This window comes from Triturus cristatus, chromosome 5_1 (genome assembly GCF_964204655.1).
Source record: "Triturus cristatus chromosome 5_1, aTriCri1.1, whole genome shotgun sequence".
Taxonomy (NCBI): Eukaryota; Metazoa; Chordata; class Amphibia; order Caudata; family Salamandridae; genus Triturus; species Triturus cristatus.
In genome coordinates, this window is record NC_140587.1 from 165,614,016 (window position 1) to 165,632,829 (window position 18,814).

General features: G+C 45.7%; 1 protein-coding gene across 5 annotated transcripts in view; it reads left to right on the plus strand.

The window, feature by feature from the left end:
- LOC146830533 (HAUS augmin-like complex subunit 4) overlaps positions 1-18,814 on the plus strand; it is a 168,646-nt gene that overhangs the window by 112,801 nt on the left and 37,031 nt on the right. For all 5 annotated transcript variants that reach the window (XM_085604738.1, XM_085604736.1, XM_085604741.1 and 2 more), the window contains one exon: positions 11,515-11,583. In XM_085604738.1, coding sequence (XP_085460864.1) covers positions 11,515-11,583 — 69 coding nt within the window. The remainder of the gene's footprint in view (positions 1-11,514; positions 11,584-18,814) is intronic.

Here is an 18,814-nt window from a genome sequence, read left to right on the forward strand (position 1 = left end):
ATGGATAAGATCCGCAGGTTTCTCCTGAGAGGTTCAGATGCCCTTAATTGACATGCCATTTGGCGACACCAGTCTCTTCGGAAATTATGCAGACTTTGCTAATAGAATGCTTCAAGGAAAGCAGGGCCACAGTACACTGCCTCTGCCTTTCTGAACTCATGTGGCAGTATCTCTGACAGTAGTTGTTCCCCTTTCGAAGGCTTCTAAGGTGACGTGACTCAAAGATCATGCCATGGCCCACCTCCACAGCATCAGACCCTCCTTTCAAGGCTGGAGTCGGGAATCCCGCCAACAGCGTCAGTCTCTCGTTTCTCACTCTACCAAACCGATTTAGCCTGCCTTTGGTGGCACATGGCCATCCCATTGGAGACAGGATAAGGTATTACCTCCATGGGTGGCAGAGCATAGCAAGAATATACCTATGGTATCCTGTTTGCAGTGTTTATTCTTGTGAATTCCAGTGGTTATTTTCAGGTGTTTTCTTAAAATCTGTGGCTATCTGTGTTTATAGAATAAATATGCAAAATATTGCCAAATCAGTTTTTTCCTGTGCTTACAAAAACCACTTACACGTAAAATTGTTCTGGTTGAAGGACCACCTCTAAAGGTAGGCGTACATGGTAATTTGTTATGTTATTTATTTATTTATTTCTATAGCGCACGGCTAATCAAAAAGAGTGTCCCGGCGCTTGTACTTGTTTATTTTGTAAAAATGTACTTGGAGACTTGCATGCAATCGCAAAAACATCTTTCCCATTCTGTTTTATGTATGATAGCCCAGTGAGTTAATTATTTTTACCTATTGTTACCTCTGTTGCATGTTTCATGCAGTTGTCCATAGAGGAGAGATGCTGTAGGTGAAGTGTCATAGAACTTTTTTGTTATGCTTCCCAGTCAATATTCTTAAAGTGTGTTTATCCTTATTAATTGACATCTCTGATAAAACTGCCCCAAGGACCATGTAATTCTTTGAGGAACTGGGCCGACAGGAATCACCAGAATTACTCATAAGCTCCTACCTTTTGTATACCAGCAGAATGCCTCTCGCTTGTTGGATCACATTGGTGGTTATGGCTTGGCCACATGTGGACTCTCCTCCTGAGTGGTTGGGTCCCTGGAGTTTGCTTTTTGGGCTGGGATTGAGCACTTCTACTGAGGTATTACTGCATCCATCATGGCCTTATCTTCTTGCTTTGGCCCTGCAAGCATTCACTCCTTCCTTCCTCCTCTGATTGCCAATACTGGCAGATGGTTGGTGCACCAGTGATGCCATGGAGGGTGCCAATGCTAAATTTGTGAAAGAATGAGTGCAGATGCCCAAATCTCTGCTGAAAAGCCTTGTGCTAATTAATTTTGGCAAGCCGTATACCATGGCTGCATAGTCATTATGTCACCTCCTGCACGTTAACCTAAAAACAGAAACTCCCTGCACCTTTATCTCACTCCGGCAGATTCCTGCTTTCTCCCTGTATTATGGTTTCTTTGTCTTTCTCTTCCGCTGTCTTTCCATTTTGTTTGTTCTTCTCTCTTCCTCTTTTAAATGTCTGCAGAAAAATAGGTGCCGGTCTCCAAAAATGATTACCAGTTGGCCCACATCGGCAACTGCCGGTCAAATTAAGCACTGAAGGGTGCTCCATGATCTTGCAATGTCATGCAGGCCATCCTCTCCTCCCACACCAAATATTCTAGTGCTTGATGAACGTATTCTGTGTATGGCTTTCTCACACCTGCACAGATATGTATTCACTATAAAGGTGTTCTTGCACTGTATGTAGTTTCCATATGAAAATACTGTCTGTAAAGTTGCATTTACTTACAGCAGGACCTCTTCATCGGTCATATTTCCTTACATAGAGCAGTCAAAGTAGGCGTCCATGCCTTGCACTCACGAAGGGGCACAGAACGACTTTTCTGACTGCACACACCAGCAAAGAAAATGCCGAGAATGAAGTGCTGCGAGGAATTAAATAACATTTTTAGACATATTATTTTTGATAATTAAGTTTGGTTTATAAGGATTTCTAACTAAATGCGCACTCGACACTTGAAATCTGAAAATATGGAAATGTGCCAAGATAATGGCAGAGAACTCGCACTTTACTCACACATCTGTGACTCTTGGTCTCCCAATTCATTCCTCCCTACCAACGGTGGGTGGGTGAGTGAGGTTTTGCTAAAGGCCCTCCTTCCACCTAACGATTGTAAGAAACTGGCTTTTTATGTAGTTTACCATAACGAGGAACACTATGTAGAAAGTCCAGACAACCCTTATTGGCTTACAGGTCTTAAATTAATGTTGCCAAATGCTGTCTTTTGTGGTAGTGTGGGTGGGCAGTTTAGGCTTATCAGAGGGTAGTGCAAAGCATTTTTTGTGTACACAGAGTCAATAAATGAGATGCACACTCAAGAAGAAACTCAAAACTAATTTAGAAAAGTAACAATTGTTTTTGGAATTTTAGACACCAAGAAGTTCGAAATCAGGTAAGTACTTTAGACGTTATCAAATTTTACAGATATCAGGCATGAGCATTGAACACTTTAATGTCATCCTGTGGGAGAAATATTCACTGCATAGGATCACTTGCAAACGACTTACAGGACTTTTCTGGACTTAAGGTGAGTAGGGGCACCCGTACAAGAATGCAACTTTACCTGCCCTAGGGTGTCCAGGTGCAGCAGTGCTTTCAGCGGTGGTAGCCTCGGACGCTAGACGCGGTAGTAAATGGGAAAAGTACCTGTAGAACAGAGGCTTCAAGGGGGGACGAAGGGACCAGTCTGGTAGAACCCTAAGGTAGGGGGTTCCACTCTTGGGGTTCTCGGGGCCACAGAGACACTGTTGGTTTCAAAGGACCCGGGATAGGGGGCTCGGGTGCATAGGTGCTTTGTCCTGCGGGTTGTCGGGTTTGAGGCTCCCATGGTTCTCAGTGCACGTGCAGAAGAGGGAGAAGAAACACAGCCAGACGACTTATGGCATGGAGGTGGCCTCAGGTGTAGTCTCGCAACATGCAGGTCAGTTTTGATGGTGGTGGTGTTCGAACTGAACACAAACAAGCCTTGCTGCTTACAGCAGGCTCTGGTACCCCGCCTGTTTGTGCAGGGCGGCTTCTGGGGGACCTGCCGTCTCCACACTTGTTGGGGAGACGGATCTGACCTGGAGCACGGTGACCTCTTACTGGGTGGCTGCTGCATTCATGGACCCAGTGGACAGCAGATCGGTGTACCAGACATCGCGGTCGGTGCCTTCAGGCTGCAGGTAAGTGGCTCCTCCACTTCAAGGGAGATGCTGACAGGTTTGGCAAAGTGCTGGAGAATGCACAGCTGCTGAACGAGTCAGGTCGTTACAGTTGTCAAGACAGGAACAATCAGGGTTTGAGGCCAAGTCCAAAGTTAGTCCACAGTTCATTGGCTCTTGTTTGTCCTTCTTGAGTCAAAGGAATCTGCTTTCCTGGTGTCGGGGGACACCCAAATACTGAATTTAGGGGTGTTAAGGGGAGTGAAGAGTAGTAACCAATGGGCTACTTACCCTTGGGGCCACTTCACCCCCTATATGACCTCTTCCTGTGGGGCGTGGGAATAACCCGTCCCAGAGTTCCTAATTCCACCAAAATCAAGATAATGGAGCACATCCGGCAGCCCACCTTAGGGGTGTGACTAACCTGGTGGTGCAATAGCCTATTTGCCAAATGGGCCTCAGGGCAGGGGGTGGCATATCCCAGGTCTCGGGGCAGCTGGGGTCGCATATTAAAGGCGGCAGGGGCTTTGAAGGCCTGGCCTTGATATCCTAAATGATTAGCCATCCTACTGGAGAAAGTGTGAACACCTTCCTCCGGAGCAGGCATTGTTTCTGGCCTCAGAGAGCATGTGCTCTTACCTGCAGTTGATCAGAAACATGTCTATGGTGGCAAGCTGGACAATACCTGTCAGCCAGCACGTTAAGTGGCTGGTAGGTTTTCAGGGGGCACCTCTAAGGTGCACTCTGGGTGCATGTTTTAATACATCTTGTACTGGAAACAGTCCAGATTTATTAAGACAAGGTGTTTGATTCCAAGCACCGTAGGTTTCAGAAAAGCCATCATGGTAGCTGGGGAGCTTGTAGTGACCAGTGCCCGGTACATATACTTACGATGGCTTCCCTGTCCACCTGTACCTTCTAATAATTGAACCAGACAGCACAGTGGTATGTTTGCTCATGCAGATATGTTCTCTCATATTATGTAATGCACCCTGCCTCAGGACTGTAAGGCCTGCTGTAGGGCTGATTTACATATATTGAATGCAGTGTCTGGGCATGGGACAAGGTATGTGCATTGTTTTCACTTTTGTTTGCACCTTTTAACGCAGCCTGCAATGGCAGTCTACATGAGTTGGGGGGGTGGGTCCCTTAGGATGGCACAATACATAGTGTAGCCCCTAGGGACCCTCTTTAGTACCCATGCACTAGGTACCAGGGTGCCATTTGCTAGGGACTTACAGAGGTGCTAAATGTCTTGCTAACTGGTGTACAATTGAACAGGTACATTGTTTTAGTGAAAGACCACTGGCAACAGGGAACTGGTTAGGAGGAACCAAGTGCACTTCAGTCACAATTGCATCAAATTTCAGGCAAAAAGTGGGGGTGACAATGTCAAAAAAGGGCTTTTTTCCACACAGATCACCCTTTACATGGACTGCAATTAAGAGCTTTGGCATTTTGCACTTCATTCAGACTCTCCCTGGCACGATCGCTCTCATTGTTACTGATCCACCGGTTGGAGTAGCTACTGCAGAAACCAAGCTGTTGAAAAACATTGACAGAATCATTATAAGGGAGTCCAGATTGGCAAAAACCAGGACTGCGTTCTGCTGGTTAACACCTTTTCCTCACTGACCTGCCTACAATGAGGTGGGGATCAGGATTGAGAGTACATAAAAAAACACTTTGCCAAATTGCCACTAGTAAATATAGTGCTTAGATGTCCCATAAGGAAATGTATTCCAATTTCCAAGCAAATAATAAAGCCTTCTGTCTCTATAGACGCATATAATCACAAAATCCAAATGTGGAATTTAATAAGATGTACGATTATAGCCAACACATGTTTTGCGGCACAGTTGTTTTTTCAGGGCTACTGTAATACAGATTAAATGCTTAAGCAAACAACCCCCCTCGTAATTCCAACCCAGTTAGGAGAGTCATTCAAATGATTCCGAACAATGGTACCCTTCAATCATCCACGAACGCTGGCAAGCGAATTCAGTAGCCTCAAACAATGATATGATTATAGTGCTTAGATGTTTTTAGGCTGCTGGAGCATAAATGAATAAAGATCTCCGGTTGAGTCTTGCCTTGCCAATTAAAAGTTGAAGTTTCCATTCCATGCTTGCCCAGCAGAGCTTATTCTGATGGGCAGCCTTATTTGCCAGTTAGGAGTTCATAGTGACAGAGGAGATGTTAGACGGTTGAAGGTGTGGCAGTATTTCCAGAAAGGACAGCAACTACAACAAGCATTTGCAATGCAATAGGTCTCGCATTTGCGAGAGTTTAAACTGTTGACATTGTAAATGACAATGCCTTTTATTTCTGTTTTGCTAATTAATACATAAATAAAAGGCATTGTCATTTACAATGCCGATAGCTCAAACTCTTGTAAATGCAAGACCAATTCAAAGAAGTGGCCACCATTGTCCCGGCTACTCGGTAAATGAAAGCGCCCATAGCGCGCTGAATGTTGCAGGAAAGCATATAGTGCCTAGAGTAGGAGAAACTCATTAAAGAAAATAGTGCTTACAGACTAAACAAGCATCTGCAAAGCAACAGGTCTCGCATTTACGCTAGTTTCAGCTATTGGCCTTGTAAATGACAATGCCTTTTATTTATCTTTTGGTTTTTAAAACATAAATAAAACGCATTGTTATTTACAATGCCAATAGCTTAAACTCTCGCAAATGCGAGACCTATTGCATTGCAAATGCTTGTTCCTGGTGCGGTACTGTTGGGAGCGGTAACTCAGAGAACAGAGCGACGTGGTTGCTGGGGCCGGACAGGAGAGGAGGAGCTGGTTTGCGGCCTTGGAGCGGCCTGGCCTCGCCACTCCCTGTCGGAGGTGGAAGGTGGGCCCCCTTAACTGGAGGTGCCTACCTGGAGGCCCATCGGATAGATCTTGAAAGTGGAGGAAGAGGACTGCGCGGCTGAAACACAAGACTACGGTTTGAACCTCCGGATGCTACAGCTGGAGAAGCGGGCGCGCAGTACAAAGGGAGGCAGCTGGTCCCATTGTGTACATTGTGACTCTAGAATGTACAGCGGTGATGTGTGTGGTGGATGAATAACGCCCCAGGGGCCTGAACTCCGTCAGTCCACTGGATGCTAAGATATAGAACCAGCAATACTCCGGGCACAGACAGTGTATTAAGCACTAGAGGAGCAGCAGGCAGCATTCCTCTTACTGGGGTGTTGCACCCAGTCTTGCCTCGGGCCAAATTTGGAAACAATAATACTCTGAGGGTGCAGCTGGTGCGAGGAGGGCAACAAAGTGGTATATCTCTCACTAGGGTGGCAAATACAGTCCTGCCTTGGGGCCAAACTACCATACAGCTCCATGTTCGCCCAGGAAAGAGCCCTTCGAGCCTCACAACAAACCACGATGGACAGATATACTGACTAAACTAGAAACACACAGACACCTATAGAGAGAGCGAAATAGGCAGCAAAACTCCCCTCAGGCATGAACGGTGCCGAGATTTTAGTGGTAATTGAAACAAGCACGGCCGAAGCGGACCATGCTTGTGCAATTACAATAATTAATTAAATACACAAGCGATGCCGAAGCGGACCACGCTTGTGCGTGGAAAATAAGTAAGTAAATACACAAGCGTGGCCGAAGAGGACCGCGTGGAAATAATTAAGTAAATACACAAGCACGGCCGAAGCAGACCACACTAAAAATGCAAAAGAAAGAGTTCTTACAGACTCATAAAGGAGACCGTGTAACTCTGCCAGTAAACAGTCCGGGTGGGTGGGGCAAAAAGAGGACAGGGCGATAACCAGGAGGGACTAAAAAGCTTCAGTAACAATCGAAACACACCGTTTGCCATAACCGATTACGAAAACCAATTGAAAGCACGGGCAGAGCCGAAATTCAACTTCTCAAACTGTATCGATCACAAGAAGCCCTCGCAGAGCCTGCAGCGCATGCGCACTGCAACGCCAGGCGAGACCTAAAAAGATGTACCATGAAACAACTGCAGTAAAAGGGCTAGCCCTCATGGGAGGTTACAAATGAAGACAAGGCGATACTAAGGTGGGACTAATAAGCCTATTTATGAATCAGAAACTAGCATTTACGAAGGACAATGACACAAGCCAATGACAAATATGGGCAGGGCATCTATTGCATACTCCAATACAGCATGTCGCAGAGCGGCGCATGCACTGCTCAGGCTCAACCTAAAAATGAACCAAACCAAAAGTGCCAGGGGCTGCACTTTGACTGCTTGACCTCCAGAGGGAGCCAAAGCACCATAAAGGTAGTGAAATCAGTGGTTTCCTGTTTTCCACTGAAAGTCCAGAATTGTCACCAGTGGTTCCTTATCAGCTTTATTTTTCAGGTTAAACCTAAATCCAGAAACTTTAGATATACCCTACCATCACTCTCAGATCTGCCACATATTCCACTAACATTAGAGTGGCTGTCTGAGTGCCATTTGTCCATTTTGCAGCAGGAGGTCGTCTGTTTTGGACACAGGAGCCATAGAGAGATGGTCCTGGCATTGGAAATAGGCGCTGGATTTTACTCCTGTTAGTTTCTTCTTCTCAAGAAGGACCTGGGAGGAGTGCACATCAGAAATTCTGGTCTCTGGTAGAAACTATCTCCACAGCAACATGTTGGAGTTGCAGGCCATTCGTTTGGGGTTGAAGGCCTTCCTACTGTTCAGCAAAAGGAGTCTGGTTCAAGTCCTCACAGACAACTCTACCACCTGGGCATGAGCCTCTGTCTTCCGATCTGGCTGCCACTTTGGGAGGACCTTCTTTCTCAGCAACAGGACAGAGTCCTGCACCTCGGCCTTTGCTTTCTACAGAGCCATGCATGGAGATTGAGCAGCAACAGTTGACTGCCTTTGATCCCTCTCCGAAATAGTGGACATCTTTCTAGTGACCAGGTGTCTGTCCACGAAAACTGTTCATGCTGGATACTGGGGTAAGTTTGTGGCCTGGTGTAATTCCTGCCATGCAGACCCATTACAGGCAAAGTTGGATAGTTTGTTTTGTTGTTGTACCCTCTTTAGCTTGCCATGGGCACTACTAAATGTTATTTATTGTTTCTTTCAGCCTTTTAGTGTTTACTTGAGCAGCTGTCCTTATTTAACCCCTTCAGTGCCCGCCCCTTTTTCCGCCCTGTGCCGGCCGTTTCATTAGCGGGCGGGGTTTATGACGAGCTGGTCTCGTCATGGGCACAGCGCAACCGCGGCCCATGACGAGACCAGCTCGTCATGGGCATTGAAGAGGTTAACTCCCGTGTTATGTGTTTTTTTTTTTAAAGGACTGGTTGACCTGTTTCCATCCATTGTGATGGTGCAGCAGCAGGACCTTAGTTTGTTTCTCATGTTTCTTATGTGTACCCCATTTCAGCCGATGCAACAGTGGCGGCTCCTCCATTAAGGCAGAGGAGCATCGCCCCACTGCTCAAAAGTAAAAATAAAATGATAACGTGTTATTATCATTTTAGTTTTCCTATTGCAGTTAGTGGCTCATGGGCGGGGCTAGCCAGAGCAGGGGGAGGAGCGGTTTGCCCTCCCTAAGTGCGCACAACTGCTTGCTGGCCCTCTTGGGCCGGCCAAACAGTCATGCGCACTTTGCATATTCCCCACCAAGCTGTAATGCACAGCCTGGTGAGGAACATACCCAGCCTCCCATTTACTGTCTGAGCGCTAATCCACGGCGCTCAGACCAATCACAATGCTGCATTGCAGCGTTGTGATTGGCTCAGGTGAGCCTGGGTCCTTTTTTGCTGCTTTCTGCTGCTGGACTGAGGACAGGAAGAAGAGGACGGAGGAGAGGCGTGGCTGGCTGTTTTCAGGCAAGTGTGTTTTTTTTCTTTTTTTGACCCCACACCCCCTCCCATTCCCCACCTGGGTCTGGTAGCAGCCGCTACTGCGATGCAAAGCAGTCCTTTGTGTCTACGGACTCTCAAAACAGTCTTTCTCATAGCAATCATTGCTGCTCGTCACTTGAGTGAGCTACAAGTCCGGTCTGTTCATCAATCATACACCACTTTTTTCCCCATGAAAACTGGTGTTACCGACTAGGGCGGCCTTTTTGCTGAAGGTTGTGACACCTTTTTCCACCTCACCCTATCCCTTGGGACCCAAAAGAGTTTTGATCTTTTACATCAATCGTATCAGCTCTTTGTGGGATTCTCCAGGGCTAAGAAGGGTAGAACAGTGCAGAAAAGGACCATATTTAGATGAACAGTCCTCTCTGCTACTCATTGGCCAGGAAACCACCCCCGAAAGGTCTGTGGGCCCATTTAAACAGAACTAAGGCTGGTCCCACTGCATTGGCATGGGTGTGCCTGTTCTGGACATCTGTAAGGCTGTGATGTGACGTCAATCCACATGTTAACAAAGCACTGCTGCCTTGATAGCTAGGTCTGGCGGGAGGGACACTTAGCAGAATTGTTTGGTCTGCGCCATTCGATAGACTCACTAGCTTTTGAGGTACTGTTTTGGTATCTGTTCACATCATGAGAACAATTTAGTTTCCTTCAGTAACACTCTTTCTAGAGGACACTCTAACTGTGGATTCCTCACCACCTTCCCCCCTCCTTGTAACTTGTGTTTTTTAATGATCAGTTTGGTGCATAGCTGGTCTCCCCGGAACCGTGTCTGGTGCCCAAACGATCTTGAAGACCCCATTAATTGGAATGAAATTTTGAAACTGGCCAATCGGAAATATTTATTTGTGTGTGTTGCAAATCCAGTGAGTTGTGAAGTTTTTGGGTCTCCGGGTTTATTTATTGCGACTCGCTCCCCAGCGTTCTACTTGCGGTGAATCTACTGATTGAGTAGCCCTCTAAATTCCTCTGATGAGAGTTCATCCAATTTCTTCTCAAACTGAAGGTCGAATCCTGGGGCATGATACACCAAGATGGTCTGGAGCAACTGTATATTAAGGAGGCCATGGCATCAGTTGTTTATTTTGATGCATACTTTTCAGCACCATCAGATTTCGAGGGACCCTAGGAGATGAAGTTAGAGTGTGAGTGTGTTGTCCATGGCTCCTGCACAGTGATATCGGGTGTTGTTCTACACAGTGCCCATTAGGTATAATACTGCAAGAGAAAATTGGAAACAAATGTATCTCCTTGGGCCAGAACACAGTTATGATTTACTGTTACTTGTGGAACACGTGGTTAGAGTCCTGCTTTGTAATGCATGAGACAACCTGTTTTGGGCTCTGTGGGCACATCAACACCATTGTCTGTTTTAAGCATTGACTGCATGGCAAGATGTTTCCTAGTGTGTGTGCTGCCTTTGTAGACTACATTACTGGCGCACCGAGCCCCTTCCTCTCAAGTACTGGAGACAAAGGTGTCCCAGACCGGGGGTCTGAAAAGAAGTGTTTTACTTGCATGCTGTTTCCTTACAGTGTAGTCCCCGAACTCCAAGGAAACGTGACTACCAAAGTCATCCTGCCAGCAAACATTCCTTCTCAGTGCCCTTTTCAAAATTAATTTGAACTTAGTATGCATGTGTCTGTGTGTGAGGCTGTCGAGTCGTAAGTGGTGTTTTCCAGAGGGAAGAATAGGCTAAGTCAGTGCACATAAGGGGATGTATCCCTTGTAATAATTGCATTCTTTAAACCAGGCAACATGAGCTACAAAAGAATGCCACATGAAGGAAATGAGAAGGAGCCGTGCACCAACAGTGGGTGCTGGGTACGAGGCTTGGGCATGCCCACGCGTAGTAACATCGAACATTTAGAACATGGGTGTTTATAGATTCATTTATGATCCTCTCAAGTACCCTACGAGAATGGTTGAGGAGTTACTATTTATACAATCTTTCATATGATCAAAAAATAACACAGCAGGAGAGTCCATTTCTAGCTTACAGTCATTAATATAAGGATTGCCTGGGAATGAAAATACTAACATGAAAATATTCAGCAGCCATCACTCGGCTGGCGAATAGTTTTTTATTTAAAGAAAAAGCACACAGCTCCCTTAATAATGCCAGTGGTGTAGAACCAATATTGAAGGCGAATGATTCTTCTTTGGTGAAAACCTTTAATGCTTTTGCTGAGTCTTTCTGTGAAATTTTCTCCTCTACACCGGTCAATGTTGGGAATATTTTATTCCCTTGATGTAATTTTCACTTCAGTTTAAGTAACAATAGTGTTTGGCTAGAAAGGAGTGCAATTTTCTTGATAAGGTATTCAACAGTCGCAATTTTAAATTCTGGTTATGGATGTAATACGTGGAGCACTCCTCATCGCTCTTAGTTCGCCAGTATTGACATCCATTCTTTCCTCAGGCTCGAAAAGCTGCAGGTCTTGATTGACACCTACACACCAGAGAAGTTGGAGGTTCACAGAATCATACGGTAAGGCCTATGTGCAAATGTTGTTGTTTGAGCTTCCTCTTTGTGCCTCTTCCTGTCGAGCTGCATGGCTGTATGTTTATGCCCCTGGGCTAGCGGTCCTAGAATGATCCTGCTTGTACATATCTCACTTGTGACTTCATGTCTGTACCTTATCTCAAGGTTTAAGCATGGGCCAGCATACTTATGCATGCCTTTCTCTTCTGCACTTGTGTTTCAAGGTCTTGCTCACTCTGCATGACTGCTACTACTGGTGTCTGATCCCTACTCATGGGACATCCAATAACATTTCAACTACTCTAGTGCTGTAAGTAAAAGGAGACCGGAACATAGAGCATGTTGACCCAGCCATACTCCAATCACCCCTTCGTACTCATCGCTAACCTGAAGCCCTCAAAGCATTAACACGAACTTCACCTCCAGTTATTGTCTTCCCATGTATGACCTGGCAATCCTCAGGAGTAATGTAAAGAATACTTGGGGGACTTTCATCAAAGAGTAAAGGAAATCTTCATCTGGGCATTGCCACTTGGTGTAGCACAATGAGTCACCTCTTGGCTCTATGTGTCAGATGCTTATGGTTTATTTAGTTACAAGAAGGACTTTGCAGTGGGGATGGGATGGTAGAGAATATGAGAAACACCCCATGCCCCAGGTGCAGAACCCCTTATTGCAAGAAAGACCTTCATAGCCTTTGCATCCTTTGTTTGCTCATTGACCCTGACAACTTAGTGCTGCACATTTCAGAGCTTTGTAAACTGTTGCATTGTGGTATCAACTGCTTTGATGGCGCAGACGGCTTCTACCAACACCTGCAGAATCTATGAGAACGAATGGGAGCAGGAAAGCTGTCAGAATGCTTTGGAGCTATATACCTTTAATGATATATATGCAGTATATATCAGCCATTCCTTATCGGGAGCATAGAAAAATATCTGGTTGAATGCTGCATTACACAAGGGATGTCTAAGAAAGTCAGCAAGGCAAACGCATTGCTCCAGCCAATGAAGGCCCCAATAGTAAGTCAAAAATTAAAGTCTTATTGACACAGTCCGCATCTCGACCGTTGCATAGTTCAGTTAAATTGGACTCCAAAAACTTTAATAAAGAACTTTTACCCAATGAAGGACCCCCAGGGAGCACATGCACGTGTACTGAGAAAAATACCTTTTTATTGAAGACCGTTTAAAGTCAATAGTCTATTTTGTGTTTACTTTAAACCCTCAAAGACTATTGGCCTCAAACCAGAAGCCAATTTTGCAGGAGAGAATATTGTGAGGTTAAATTTTTCACATGATGAATATATGAAGACTGGACTCGGCCCAAGGTTCAGAGCAGCATTCGCATTGACCCATAAATAAAGCACGTCTCAGCTGGCCAGAATTCCCTTACCACAAAGCAGAAACTACTTTTAAAAACTAACTGTTTAAGAGACTTTCTCACAGGAGCTTGAGGCATTTTCTATTACAAGTAGAAGGCGGCTTTAAAGGATGTTACCACTACACGAAGGGCACGCTCACAACCTAGTGGCAATGAAGATTCACGGGGAACAAACACATTTCAAAGACCAAGTGGCCACAGTTTTTGCCCAATGTTTGACACACCTAAGGCATATTGCCCATTTTCAGTGGAATGACCCATACAGCGGGTGTACTGAGATCAGGCTAATCGAAGATATTATTTCCTATGAAGAGCGCTTAACTTCCTACCCCATGAGGACATCCCCACCAGATGGCACTATAGCATATAATGCAGTTATTCAGAGAATGCCATACCCTCATGTAGGGGTATTGGAAATTAATGAGAAGGCAAAGCTTTTCCTCGGTGTGACAGTGCTACAAAGGAGTGAATACTTTCCCATATTAAAGACTGCTGGGCAGCAAGGAAGTGATTTCTAACACTTGCTGAAGACAAGGTTGGGTATACTGCAAATGTAATGCTAATATAAAGCAGTTCCTCAGGAACATTTTCTTTCTTTATCAGCTGGCATATGGAATATCCATGTTGGTCATAGAGCCTGCGAGCAGATAATAAAGCCAAAGAACAGCATCTGGGGTCGCGGGTAGAACGGTGGCCTTTGGAAGGCTTTAGTTGGTGGATAGCAAGCTCTAAAGACTGAAGAGCAGCTGTGACTGGTTTTAATGGAAAGAGTCAGGGTGGAGTTAATTCAACACCTAACTGAAGGCCACCATAGAAGGCTGAATAAACTGCGCCAACAGGACTAGCTTAAGAATTCCTTTGAACTTGGAATTACTCCTGGCCATCAGATCACCGCTAACTTACTTGTGATACCATCCAACATTCCAGCTTTGCAAGCAAAGTATTTGCTGTGTGCCCAGTAAGACATTTGGTGTCCGTGTGACACTTTTACATTTGATTGTAATGCGTGCAGCTGTGTTTAGATGCTGTTTTGAAAGACAATAATAGTCCAACCTGCATGTGAAAGGATCCTGTCATTTCTGAACATGAAGATGGTGTCCTGTTTACCAGACACCAGTCTCTAATGATGAAGATGGGAACCTTCCAAATGGGTACGATGCGATCATGCATTGCACTAATTCCTAACACAAGGTTTCATATGAGCCTGCTCCACAAGGGACTAGCAATACCGTGGTCTCAGAAGGCAGGTCCTGAAGGGATCTACTGATAATAATAGCAAAGATTAAAGTTAGGCACTCCCACAGTCTAGTGCTGAAGGGCTGACCCTTTGCAAACCTGCTACATGTGACCATTAGTACAGATGCATTGCAGGCAGTATGATGCTCACCCACGAATAGCCTCATGATAGAGGGCATGTGGACTTTTAAATGGGCACACTAGTCATTTATTTGTTTGAACTGAAGTAATTAGTCTTAGCACTAGCGGCATTACAGAATAACCATAACAACAAGATTTTAATTAGAATAGACCGCATAGTATGAATGAAATATTTGGCTAAACTGGAGAGAAGAGGCACATTCACATCAGTTGTCCAGAATGGCACAAGATATGGCATTCGGCACTGGTTGAGATGCATGCATTTCCTGTCAGAACACATACTAGGTGTTGAGAAGGAGCCAACAAACAGATTGAGCAGAGAACACCATCAGAGTCACAAGAGTGAAAGTTAAATCTCACAATTTACAAATGTCCTTTCAAGAATGGAACACCCTAGAAGTAGATCTTTTTTTTGACTAAGAAAAATACAAAACTTCCTAACCTCTGTCTCCTGCTATCCAGTCTTAGGGGAATGTATCTGCTGTAGATTAGTCTGGGATATTTGAGTATGCATTTCACTTATTGACTGCTTCTTAGTATACAGTGAGCAAAATGCACCAAGCGCCAATGAAGATACTTTGTTAAACTTCCCACAGGCACATCAGCCATGCTTTTGCCATCTGGTAGAAATGTCTGTACAAACGTCTCTGCCAGCAATGATGGAGAGTATTATGCTGTATTGCTTAGTCACTGAATAGCTCTGGTCAATTTGATTGTTTAAGTTTGTCCTCAAAATGCCTAAGAATCTTCAAGGAGGTGCACTGGCCAAAGGCTTGTGCTTATTAATGGGAATATTTTGCTCCGCATTCCATCTCGAGCCATCATACCCATTTAAATTGAGCGCTTCAAGACATAAAGTCGTTTTTAATGCTCAAACAATCTAGCTTAAGGTACATTTCACTCAATGTACAGCTTTTTTGCACAATAGGGAAACCATGTCCGTATTTGGGATGCATGCAATGAAGGCATGTATGGCACATTTGAAGAGTCTGATCTCACTGTCTGCTTATCAGTTCTAACATGGGATTTAAATGTCCTCACAAAACTAATACGGCTTCTCGTTTGAACCCATGCACTATTGTGGTGTAAACCAGAGTCCTGGAATTGAGTCTTTCTGATAGATACTGCTAATCGCAGATTCTTCACCTTTTGAATATTCCTCATGCATCAGGCTGGATCTGGAAAATCTTCAGTAGTATCTCTGTATGCTGGTAGTTGAAGTTGTGTGGCTCTTCACCACTGTCATTCTGCTCTAAATAGATTGTAAGGTGCCACCACCCTGCCTCGGGTGACCCAGCTAGCTGCCACCTTTACCCCCCATTACTCAAGCCATTCAAGATGGCAGAACTGCAGGAAAAATTGCTGTGGTTAGATAGTACAGATTGTCTTGGTTGGACAATTGCAACCAGTGTGCCACTCTGAAGACATGCCTGGATGAGATATTGGATGTCCAATCTTCCCTTATGGACAGGCCCTGCGATTGGTTTTTCCTCTACGGTGAGAAGGTGTCTCAGCCCTCGAGGACTTAGACAGCAGGGCCACAGTGTGCTCCTTGGGTTTGTCTGCTCCAATGTGTCAATAGGGCTTTTGATTCTGCCAGCACCTTTGCATGCAGCCTGCCCAGTTGACCCAATGCGCTTCCCACAGACCATGTGGACAACTGGGGGAAGCAAGCAGTCCACTCCCAGCTCCTTTCATATGCTACAGCCACAAAACCTCTTTAGTGTGCCATTCCATACACACAGGCATCCTGTCGGAGGCACATTTTCTCTCGGGGTGGCAACCAATCACTTCAAACTAGTGGATCCTGCAAATTGTCTGTCAGGGTTATGCTCTCCCATTTATTTCCACCCCACCTTCCACTACTACCCTTAGGACAGCAAACAGGGGACCATCTGTCCATCATACAGCAAGAAGTGCAGACCCTTCTGGCCAAAGGAGCCATACTGAGGGTGTTGGCATTAGCATTGGGAACTGGCTATTAATCCTTCTACTTTCTGGTGCCGAAGGACAGAGGCCTTAATTTCATACTAGGCCTTCATCCTCTCAATGCTTTTCTGCGATTGGACAAGTTCAAGATGCTGACCCTGACCCAGGACTTGTCTGCCTCAACCATGGAGCATTTTCAGATTACTGTGCTCCCCTTTGGCTACACCAGTAGACCCATCTGGCGTTCACGAAATGCAGAGCATCTTCGGAGTTCAGAAGTTCCAGTCTTCCCCTACTTGGACAGCTTACTGCTGAAGGTGGGCTTGCTACAGGCAGTCGTCACCCACTTCCAGACTATGGCAAACCTCCTTACATCATTGAGGTTCACTATCCAGGTGCTGAAGTCACGCGTGACTCCTTTGCAGATGCTACCCTACACCAGAGCTATTCTGGATAAGATGCCGTTTTGTGCTGATTCTTCCCATAGCGGAGAGTAAAGGACATTCGGGTCATGATCCTGATGTTTAGCCTCTCTCCTGGCTCTCAGTGTGACTGACTGTGGCTATTTGGGTTCCTGGCCTTCTTTATCCTACAGATAAGGCTCTGCAGTGGCATCAGAAATCCAAATGAACACAGCCTCAGGGGGATCTTCCCAACTATGTCAAGATTTAGGTCTGCAGTGGTGGTTGCTGGTCCGCGGTTGGGCCAGCGGCAGATCCCTTACCCTGCCCAGAGTGAACAGTGGCAACTGAGGCATCACTTTTGAATTGGGGAGCCATCTTGGAGCAGTGGGGATTAGACATTTTGTCTCGGGTGGATACCTGTCTCCACATCACCCTTCTGGATTTGCGGGCCATCTGCTTGGCGTTGAGAGCCTTCTTGCCATCCATCAGAGGATGGCTGCTGCAGGTAGTTGTGGACAACACCACCTCCATGTAGTACCGCAACAAGCAGGCTCGGGTGAGCGCCAGGTCAGCCACCTGTACACTGTTACCTCCCTCTACTGGGAGTTCTGCAAAGGGATCAGGAACGACTGAGCGCAGTAATCTCCCAACTTACGTTCCATTCAGCCGCCTTCTTCCTTGAGCGAGGTGGGGTTGTGAACCCTGTGTCAGAAGGCACTACACCTCTGGAAATGGCTGGAACACTAGATGATTTTCTTGATGGCATACTACCTGGCAGCACGTGAACCCCAGGTCAGGCTCCTTTGCTCTGTTACCTTTCCTATCCCTGATTCTTTTCAGGACGAGCCTGAGCCAGAGCGCATGCGCTGCTCTGCGTGACTTACTGTAGACGAGTAGCGAATAGAAGCACCGCGCACTCTCTGCCCATGTTTGCCATTGGCTTGTGTCAATGTCTGTCCTAAATGCTGACTTTTGATTCATCAATAGGCTTGTTAGCACCTCCTTAGTACCACCTCCTCTTAATTTGTCACCTCTCATGGCGATTGACCCCTTTACTTTGAGTGTTACACGGTGCATTTTATTTAGACTGTGAGCACTATTTTCTTTAATGTGGCTCTACTACTGCCTTCTTACTCCTGTTGTCCGTGCCTTTCCTCCCCTACCCCCGCCCACACACCCGTTGTCCATGCCTTCTCCCCCCCTCCCATTGTCTGTGATGACTACCATTCGCAATGTAATAGGTGTCGCGTAAATGTGAAACCTATTGCATTGCAAATGCTTGTTTAGAACTTGGAACGGCCAGCCCAAGCCATCCAAGTGGCACTGGTTTGGGTAAGGGGAAGTTTTATAACTGGAGCAACTTGGCATGAGCATCTGTCTTCCGATCAGCGTGCCGCGTCGGAAAGGTCTTCTGTCGCAGCAGCAGGGCAGGTCCTGCAACCGGCACAACGCAAACTTAATCGCCATGCTTGGAGATTAAGCTGCAGCAGTTGACTGCATTACACTTCCTTCCGAATTAGTTGATGTCATTCTGGAAGTCAGGTGTCTTTCCACAAAATCAGTATACGCTTGCCGTTGAGACAACTTGGTGGCTTAGTGTGATACTCAGTAGAATGACCAAATTTAAGCCAAATTCTCCGAAGTGTTGTGTTATCTCTTTGTGTTGTCTCTGGCTTACTGTGTGGACATTAAATGAGTCATTTTGTCAGCTTTTGTGGATAGTTCCCGGACTAGCTTCTTTATTTAAATCGCCTATTGTGATACATTTTTGAATGGGCTGCAATATCTGTATCCTCCCACACCACCCTTCTTCATGCACCAATGGGACCTGAATCTAGTTCTCGTTCTCACATTCCTAATGTGTACTCACTTTGAACCACTGCACAGCTGTCCATTGCAGCTTCTTACTCTAGCACCATAACTTTGGCGAGGTGTGTGAGTGAACTACAAGTCATCTCTTTCAACCCACCATGCACAACATTCTTTGCAGGCAAGCTGGTGTTGAGGCCCCGGTGGTAACTCTTTTTTATGTCAGGCAAAACATCACCCTCCAAGCGTACTTCACAGCTTCTACTTTGATCGTACCTGTGAACAACATGTGGACCGTCAGCTCTTTGTTGGATTCGCTGGAACTTAGACAGAGC